Source organism: Vigna radiata, chromosome 4 (genome assembly GCF_000741045.1).
Source record: "Vigna radiata var. radiata cultivar VC1973A chromosome 4, Vradiata_ver6, whole genome shotgun sequence".
NCBI classification, from domain to species: domain Eukaryota; kingdom Viridiplantae; phylum Streptophyta; class Magnoliopsida; order Fabales; family Fabaceae; genus Vigna; species Vigna radiata.
In genome coordinates, this window is record NC_028354.1 from 18,951,964 (window position 1) to 18,962,094 (window position 10,131).

Genomic DNA, 10,131 nt, shown 5'->3' on the forward strand with positions numbered 1-10,131 from the left:
CATATTTTATTATTGTTTAAAGTTTATTAAAATGTAAATCATAGAAAGAAACTTACTAAAATGAAAAAGGGAATGTCAAATTTTGTTATAGGTCTAATAAATTTGACCATTTCAATGTGTTAGTGGTGGGATTTCCCTTCAAAAAATAAAGTGACAGCATGCAACATCAGAAGCACTTTGGTCCCTCGAATTCAAAAAGTAATACAAAATAAAATCATATGGTTTAATCATTGCGTTTTCTGAATTTTCAATTGGGACACGGCCTTTTCCCATTAGCAGTGCATGTGAGGAGAGTGAAGGAGTGACATAGAGAGTGTGTGAAACGGAGTCTATTCTGAAAGTCGTCTCCACGTTCTCCTTTGCACTAATTGTGGGGTGTGCTGTGTCTGTTTCTGTGTGCTACTATTCTCATATTCCACAAAATCAGCTTTTTCTTATGAAGTTCTGAACCTTCCGTTTCTTGCCCATGGCCAACTGTACATGAAATTTTCGAACACCCTCTCTTCAGATATCGTTGAAGGTTGCATTTTTAGGTCATTGGTAAATTTTGGAGATCTGGGTATGCTGTATTTTGGTCTCTCAAGTGGGTTAGACCAGTGACCAACCTGGGTCATAATGTTGGAAGATGCTCCTTGATTTGCGAAAAGGTTTTGTTTCTCGAGCTGGACTTCTTTTTCCCCACTGTGAATTTGCTTTTTGTCAGCTGTTGTACCTCACTAAAGTATTAGCTTTCTTGAAAGTTGTTTGTGGGTATTGACTTTTTGCTGTTTACCAAAGTTAAGTGTTTTTTTAAGGGATTGGGTCTGGTGGTTGTGTTTTTTTTTTCCTCTGAAGAAATTGGAGCATTGCTTGTGGAAGGGTTGATCTGAAAATTGAAATTTTTTGTTGATGCTTGATCTGGGGTGTTGTGTCGAGTTTGTTTCTGGAAAGCATAGGAATTTGGAGTGATGGTGGTTTGAGAAAGTATCAGAGAAATGGTGATGGAAGTGTTTAACTAGTACATTTTGCTTTTGAGGGAAGATTTGTGCAGTGATGGCTTCAACCAACCCTTCTCCAAATGCTTCCCCTGTTGCAGTGCCTCCAGTTCTTGGTGGTATTTTATCACCACCACCTTCTTCATCTTCTCCAACCAATTCCTCCAACCCCCCATCATCTCTCAATTCTTCCCAGCCCAATCAAACACCCAATTCCCCTGCTCCTTCATCTCCCTCTGACCCTTCAGCTCCACCTCCTTCACCTCCTCAGGCAGTGCCTGTAACCCCTCCTCCTTCCATATCACTCTCTCCTCCACCATCTTCTCCACCACCACCAACTCTGCCCCCTCCTTCACCACCGGATTCTCCACCGCCATTACCACCAGCATCTCCAACGCCACCAGTTGTGACATCTCCCCCCTCACCACCTGCCACCACCACTGCTCCTCCTCCAGCTGAGCTTCCACCTTCCCCTCCAGTTTTGTCTCCACCATCTTCACCAACTGTTTCCCCTCCTCCCCAATCTCCTCCCGCTACAATTCCCCCTCCTTCTCAACCAATTTCACCATCTCCTCCTCCTCCTGCCAATGTTCCAAGGCCACCATCCACCGGTACTCCTCCACAGAAAGAAAGTCCTCCCAAAACTACTCCTTCACATGCACCTCCTCCATCAGTTTCTCAATCTCCTCCTAAGCCCCCTTCTTCTGATGTCCCCCCTCCATCCACATTGCCATCAACTCCTCCTTCAGTCCCTTCAGGATCTTCACCTCCAGCTTCTTTGCCTGACCCCCCAACCAATGAAACAGCCGTTGGGGGTCCACCGGTACCACTGCCGTCTCTTCCAACCGAGAAACCCACTGCTAGACCAACTAATGATGGTTCTAACGATGTAGCTACAAACAACACGCCTTCACATTCAGGTGGGTTAAGTGCTGGAGGATCCGTCGCCATTGGAATTGTAGTTGGTTTTATTGTCCTCAGTTTTCTTGTTATGGCCGTGTGGTTTGTACAGAAGAAGAAGAAGAAGGAAAAAGGATCAAGAGGTGGTTATGCTGCTCCTTCTCCATTTACCTCATCCCACAATTCAGGTATTGCATTATGTATTGCCAACTATTAGGGCTTAGGGAATATAATCTTGTTGGTTCTTGCATGTTGTTTGTTGTTAACCTTAATAATAATAATTTTTTATTAAGATGAATATGAAAGGATTTCTCGATATTGCCTAGAGCCTTATACTTGAATTAGATGATCCAGATATCATGATTCTGGTTCCTGGATACTTCATTTATGAATTAGAGAAGTCCCTGGTTCTTAAAATATTCATCATAGACTCAAACCCAGAAGTTCGATGTCAATGTATCAATCTTCATTACCACTTAATACCAATTTCTCTTAATTCAATATTGAGTTCATTTACGTATTACACTGTGGCTTGCCATCTTCGGAAAATGCGACAAATTGATACTTGAAAATGGGTGGTTTTAGTTTATAAAGGTGTGAATGCATTTTTAGTTATATGACCAAGAACTGGTATTCAAATCAATTACACTAACAATGTCTTTATTTTTCATTAATTGAACCCTAAACTCAGTTGCAAGATGCTAGAATTGGTTTGTGACTACAGACTGACAGTTTTGGAAGTTTGAAGCCTTTTATTGGTTCAAACTTCCTTGCTGTCGGTGCAACATTGGTTTCTACATTATTTCTTTTAACTGATCAAGATAATTAAGCAGGATGTTTGTTGTTGGACTTTGTTCTGAGAAGTTTTGGAATCGTAGTTGCATAATGTTTAAATGGCATGACACCATAGAGTTGTATTTGTTTTTAGTAACTTCTTAATTGGGCTACAGTGTTATGTATTAAATCATTGGTATTCTCTTCTAGGTACCTTATTCTTGAGGCCACAGTCTCCAGCCAACTTTGTAGCAGGTAGTGGATCTGGTAGTGATTTTGTGTATTCTCCATCAGAACCAGGTGGTGTAAGTAGCTCGAGATCATGGTTCACGTATGAAGAACTTATCCAAGCTACGAATGGATTTTCGGCACAAAATCTGCTGGGAGAAGGTGGATTTGGTTGTGTCTATAAAGGTTTACTCGTAGATGGAAGAGAAGTAGCTGTGAAACAGCTCAAAATTGGTGGCGGGCAAGGGGAACGTGAATTCAGGGCAGAAGTTGAGATAATCAGCCGTGTGCATCATCGTCATCTGGTTTCCTTGGTTGGTTACTGTATATCTGAACATCAGAGATTGCTTGTATATGACTATGTTCCCAACAATACTCTTCATTACCATCTCCATGGTAAGATAAATACATATTGATTGCATTGTTAGATGAGAGTTTGACACCCATTTTTAGAGAAAATTAGAGTTGTTTCTTAAATTTTTAGGACATAGACAGCACACACGTAGTTCACAATTTAAGGATAAAAGGTTCTCTGATCATAATATTTATAAATGAATTTCAATAATAACAATATCTTCATATATGTCATATCTACAATATTGTCTATTTTGTAAGCCCCTTCCATAAAACATGGAACATCATTTCTGTTGACATGTTTCAAAATATTACCTAAATGAACTCATCCAAATTGACCATGTTCAATTACTTGCTCAATCAAAATGATTTACTACATTGACCTTAGTTAGCACCCCTACCTTACATTTGTTTTTATTTTTGAAATTTGTTAAAATATTTAAAACAGACCAATGCTACTTTTTTTTTTTTTTTTTTTTTTTTTTAAATTTCCATGTCATATCTATGCTGCATCTCTCCATGACAAAAAAATATGGATACAGCCCACTTCTGTAGGATATGTAGTTAAGGTCACACACAGGTTGTCTCATACAGGTGTCACCATGTCGGTCCAGTTGCACAAGTATGTGGTATTGATACGGTGTTTCCATGCCTTGTGGAGTGTATATGTTTGTTATCCCTTTTGATGGGCTATGAAATAAATTTCATTTATTTCTGTGATGAAAAACTCTTTAAATCCTTTTTTTATATTATTTTTTATTTGTTTAGTAGCGAACTTAAAAATATTGGATAATACATCTATCTATTTACTGTGAGTAGAAACACGTAATATGTTGTTTCTCCTTGAATTTATTATTATCACCATTGTGGCTGCACCTGAATTTGTAGTCCAATTAGGTTGTTGAGTAAGTTCCCATCATCATGTTGTCTGTAGTTCACCTAAAATTTGATCTAAAACTTGACCAGTAAATTTATTCATTTTTTCAGGGGAAAATAGACCAGTTCTGGATTGGCCTACCAGAATTAAGGTTGCTGCTGGTTCAGCTCGAGGAATAGCTTACCTGCATGAAGACTGTAAGTTTCTTCTTTTTCACAGTATTCTCAAGTATACAGTTATCATCCGTAGAAGACAAGGTGTTTCCATGGTACTACATGCTCCTTAGATGCTTGGAGTATTTATTTTAAAATAAGTTCTTTAGAAATTTTGCAACCGCTATTAAGATGCTACCATTAGACATGGCTGCATTATTGTTGATTGCACATTCATAATTACTAATGTGCTTTCCCCTTTATCTTTCTGATTTTTGTAGCATAATAAATTGTTTATCTTCTTAATTCAATTTAATTAATTTATCAGGTCATCCACGCATTATTCATCGAGATATTAAGTCATCAAACATCCTTCTTGATCTCAACTATGAAGCTCGAGTAAGCTCTTTTAACCTGTACCTCTGATGGGAGAGTACATTTTGAAATTTTTTGATGAAGTCATTTAAGTAAATTGATTCACATTTAAATGACACCTTGTGCTGCTGCATCAGCATCTCAGACTATTTTCTTTATTGTGACATTTTGATCATCAGGTTTCGGACTTTGGGCTTGCAAAACTGGCATTAGATTCAAATACACACGTGACAACTCGAGTAATGGGAACCTTTGGGTAGGTTATATTGTAGCTTAAGTTTATTAGTGGAATCCTTTCTTATTATTAGCCATTAAATTTTACTATGTAGTTTGACTATCTGCATTTCTTATCTGAATAAATTTAAATTCCAATCGAAACGTTTTCATAGTAATTTTTTTTTTCTCTCGGACTGTATTTTGTGTGGATATTATTTATTGATCTTTGATCTATTATACCTTTGTTTTAGGCTGTTTATGGCATATAAATCTTTTAGAGTATTTGGATATTGGTGAAGTATGAACTGTTGGTATTGTGAGTTTACATAGCTAAGAGGAATAATGGTCTGAATTGACAGGTACATGGCACCAGAATATGCAACAAGTGGGAAACTAACGGAAAAGTCTGATGTATATTCCTACGGTGTTGTGCTTTTGGAGTTAATTACAGGTAGGAAGCCTGTAGATGCATCTCAACCAATTGGTGATGAGAGTCTGGTTGAATGGGTGAGTCACATAATTCTTTTGATTATTATTATGTATAGCTTTTTTTAAAATGGATTACCTATAAACTGTTCATCTTAATAATCAAGAAACTTGTTTGTAGGCTCGGCCTTTGTTGAGTGAAGCACTTGAGAAGGAGGACTTTGAAATCTTGGTGGATCCAAGACTGGGAAAGAACTACGACAGAAATGAAATGTTCCGGATGATTGAGGCTGCGGCAGCCTGTGTACGGCACTCGTCGGTGAAGAGGCCACGGATGAGTCAGGTAAGTTTATTGTGTGTATAGAGCATGCAATGCAGGTGAGCATGAAGATGTATATTTGCTGTGATTTTGAAGATGGTAAGTGTGAATTGGTGGTTGGCAGGTGGTGAGAGCTTTAGATTCCTTAGACGAGTTTACGGATCTGAATAATGGAATGAAACCGGGGCAAAGTTCGGTGTTTGATTCTGCACAGCAATCTGCACAGATCAGAATGTTTAGAAGGATGGCTTTTGGGAGCCAAGATAGTTCAAGTTTCTTCAATGAGTCTCAGAGTAGCTGGAGGAGTAGAGATCAGGACTCAGCAACCATGTTTTCCCAAAACAAAACTGGGTCTTGGAATGTTTGAGTCTCATGCACACGACACAACACAGTTTGCTGGTGGGACATCATGTCCAATGGTGTAAATCTCGTTTTTACTATTTTTGTTCTCATTTTCCTAACATGATGTGCTTTCTAAGGCCCTTTCCATTCTTTGTAAATTAGGTTATTTGTTGCGTAAAGCAATGTATTATTTATGTAAAATACTATGTATGAGTTCTAACACTTCCCAATCTAACACACCGCATAAAATCACAATTTACGCAGCTCTTTTTGTACTCTATACTTTTCGGTTGAATTGAACATTAACGTTCAAGAAGTGAACGGTCACATACAAGATGTGCAACCAAACACCAGGGAATAATCACGTTTATAGAAAAGATTACATATCACATTCTATTTAAAATTTTAGAACATTGGATTTGGAAGTTTTTTTTTTTTTTTAATTTTTTTTTTATCTCTATTGAGACTTGGATTTCTAAACTCGGGTAGATGGATCCAATAAACATTGTGTTTCATTATAGTTTTCACAAAGTTGTCTGTCACCCTTTATTTTACCATTCTGCATGTTGAAAAGCCAAATATTCCCAACTCACGGAGCTTGCGTAATAATTTATATTTGAAAAATAGTATGTTCAAATTTATCAAATATTCACATATTCGGAAGCTTATGTAAAATAGAAGACGACACACACAATAATTGAACTTTTGTAATTTTGGATATTTCATTGATGAATATCATAGAACCTTAAATAACTGGAAGACTAAGAAATAAATACAATAATCCTATTGTATTGAACATAAAATTAGTAACAATAATATAATTAAATCATGACAAAATCAATCAGAACATATTGTACCAATAATTAAAACTGATAACATGATAATCAGGTACCAAATAAATTATAACTCAAATAAAATTATTAAACTACTCCGTATTTAAATTGATCTAAAAAAACTCTTCCATAAAACTTATCCAACAAAATCTTAAAGATAAAATATGTACTAAGGAAGAGTACATATTTAGTTGTTCATTTCATTATACAGAGTATTTGGGGGATAAACATGCGTCTGATCTATATAAAACTGATGATAGATACATATTGCATATCACAACCTACTTCCCCTTATATATTACAATCTAGTTTAATTTTCGTGAATTATTCACCGTTATAAAAGGGAATTTACCTGCAAAATTTCAGAGCATCTCTCGTCAATTTTAGAACGAGTTACTTAGAATAAATATTTTATATTCTAAAATGAATGAAATACGTCCCAAAAATGTTATAGGATACAAGAAGAAACACCTCTAGAAAGTCAACAAATTTATATGACTAATTCTAATTGAATGAATATATAAAACTATATATTTTGTTTCAAATGCCTCAGCTTAATTTATCTACACACTCAACCATAATACTTAAATACTATTCTTACCGGTTGTCATTTTCTTAATAAATTGACATTTTTATCAGATTAAAATAATGCAACTTTTCTTAGAAACCAAATTGCATTATTAAGTACTTTTAAGACCTGCCAACTGCGTTATTGTTTTGTCATCACGCGGCTACGACTTCCGAGGGCATATCAGGAAATTTCCACGAAACTCTGTCTCTCCCTGAACCGAGTCCAACCCTTGAACAGCCTATATAATAATACCACAGACTCAATTCTATACCCAACGTCAGATGCATCTTTCATTTTTGCTTTTTGTTTTTCAAATCACTCCTAAATTTTGAAACAGAATCAGTAATCAACCAGCTGGAAGAAGGGCTTTATTCGGTAATTCCTTTCTTTCTCTCTGATTTTTCAAAGAAAATTATTGCTTCATGATCCTCTATTGTACTAGTTTTGCTTTTCCTTATTTATTTAATTTAGCATTTCATGATAGTTCTTAGTTGTAAATCAAAGTTAACGGTGAACGCTTCTTACCTATTTGAATGAAATTTAAACTAATTTAACTCCTTAGGGCAGAAGAAACGATTCATCTGCAGGAAAATGTTTCAATGTTTTGAATTTGGAAAGCATGCTTGAAATCTGAATTGAAATATCATGACTGATTTTGCAGTTGAATTTTCTTTGACACTTTCATCAACCCTATGAGGTGGTGAGCATGAAATTTGATTAGAAACGATGAAATGAATATTAATTAGTTTCGTTTTGTGGATCTAGGAAATATAGGAATAATGGGTAGGCCAAAAGATGAGTACTACTGGAATCAAGTTGATAGAGAAGAAGATGGTGGCTTGAAGTGTAAGCATTGTGGACTGAAATTCAAAGGAGGAGTTTCAAGAATTAAAGCACATATTGATCTAATAGAAGGAAAAGGCATTCGTATATGCCCCACATCTCCCAAATGTATCACATCTTCAGATCATTCCCATCAAGATATCAATGCCATCACTCTATCACAAGGTACAACTAGTTTTTATTTCTCATTCACACTTATATCCTATTTAAATGTTCAATGTTTTTTTAATTTTTGCCAAGCTTATTAATGTTTTTACTTAATTAATCCAANCAATAAACTTTAAGATGAAGTCTAAATCCTTCAGCAATATATAAAATCTCAAAGAGGAGAAAAGTGTAAATACAAAACAAATTAATATCTAAACATTACAACATGTTAAAACTGGGTTCTATAAAATTTTTAGTGTTTCATTATACCGTCATATATTTTGTAAATACTGATTAACTGAAAAAAGATTATATTATTTATATTATACTTTTATATAACACTATTTTTTCTTTATCATATATCAAATATTTCAACCAATTTTTTTTATCCTGTTCAATATTAAAATTTAATTATTAAAAATTAAAATACATTTTTTTCTTATATAGAAGAAGAGCTTAATATAATTTAGACTTTTCTAAAAAGATTACCATATCAAACCTCTTTTAAGAAAAAAATAAAAGCACTCGAGTTTATATATAGTTGAAGTATAGGATCAAACATCTTTTAGTGGTTCATTTAACGACAAAAGAGTTATATATAGATCAACATCATTAAAAGTATGCATCTTTATTACAGATCTATTTCCTTCTCTTCACTCTCGTGTTTGTATTTTTTAAGGTGATACAACATAGTTTGCTTTACATTTTTCAATCATCACTGTTATTATATATCTCGTGAAACTTACCTTAATACTTACTAGATTTATTATATATTTTTTTTCTTGAATTTAGTTGAAGTTTTTTAAAAAAATGACAGATTTTTTTTTTTTTTGTCTACATCTCTTGCATTGAAGGGGTAGAAAGTAATTTAGAAATGGATGGTGGTGCAAGTACATCATTAGCTGCTTCATTTGAAGGTACGCATTCTAGTTAGAATTCCATTTTTTTCTTTTTTATCTTTTATTTAGGTGATGCAACATTAATGTATTTTTATTTTAATTCTTAATTGTCAAATTTATTTTCACCCAATGAAGATTTTACGTTTCATTACTATGTATTTTAAATTAACCACATTTTTTTAATGTCTTACTGTGAGCATGATGTAAAAGAGTATATTCATTACATTCCATATATGTATTTGAATTGTTTTAAATTATCTATGAGGGCTAATTAAGTTTTCAATCACTTAAAAATTTAAATTTCTATTTTAGTTCCTGTAATTATTTTTACCATTTCTAAACTCTCGCTTATATATATATATATATATATATATATATAGGGGTTTGTTAACACGCGTACGCCTGTTTTTCAGTTGGTACGTTTTAACCATGTGTACCGGATTATAGTAGACAAAAATACCCTCATTTATCATGGATTCTAAGTTTTAAGGTCAAGGATATTTAAATAATTTTCATTCTCAAAACTAAAAAAACTCCTAAACCCTTACTCACCTCCGTCATTCCTCTCAACTCTTTCTCTTTCATCTCTCTCACTCCAACATTTTCTCTGTCATCTCTCTCACTCCAACATTTTCTCTGTCATCTCTCTCACTCCAACATTTTCTCTGTCATCCCTACTATTGCCCAATTGAAAAAAAAATCAGAAACCCTTTGTCATCAGAGATATTTTCTCTCTCATCTCAACATTTTTTCTGTCATCACTCCAAATCTCAACTCAATTGAAGATGATAGTGGTAATTTGAATCAGAGATATTTTTTTTTAAATTGAAAAAGTTTACTCTTTTATAATCATTTTATATTTATTAATGTGTGTAAAATGAATATAAACTTTGTCATTTTA

At 34.3% G+C, this 10,131-nt stretch overlaps 2 protein-coding genes across 5 annotated transcripts in view; both read left to right on the forward strand.

Annotated features, from left to right (window-relative positions):
- The first annotated feature begins 228 nt into the window (after positions 1-228).
- On the forward strand, positions 229-6,192 carry LOC106759324 (proline-rich receptor-like protein kinase PERK8). Its single transcript, XM_014642442.2, has 8 exons — positions 229-2,062; positions 2,859-3,272; positions 4,218-4,304; positions 4,588-4,658; positions 4,814-4,890; positions 5,210-5,357; positions 5,458-5,619; positions 5,720-6,192. Exons 1-8 carry the CDS (start codon positions 1,033-1,035, stop codon positions 5,960-5,962), a joined length of 2,232 nt encoding a protein of 743 aa, XP_014497928.1. The 5' UTR covers positions 229-1,032; the 3' UTR covers positions 5,963-6,192.
- A 1,307-nt stretch (positions 6,193-7,499) lies between these two features.
- The window catches only part of LOC106759541 (probable disease resistance protein At4g27220), a 7,935-nt gene continuing 5,303 nt past the window's right edge, over positions 7,500-10,131 (forward strand). For 2 of the 4 annotated variants that reach the window (XM_014642754.2, XM_022780062.1), the window contains exons 1-3: positions 7,500-7,716; positions 8,107-8,349; positions 9,186-9,248. In XM_014642754.2, coding sequence (XP_014498240.1) covers positions 8,121-8,349; positions 9,186-9,248 — 292 coding nt within the window. In that variant the 5' untranslated portion in view covers positions 7,500-7,716; positions 8,107-8,120. Of the gene's footprint in view, positions 7,717-8,106; positions 8,350-9,148; positions 9,249-10,131 lie in introns of those variants that run through there. The other 2 variants (XM_014642755.2, XM_022780063.1) reach the window with 2 other exon arrangements.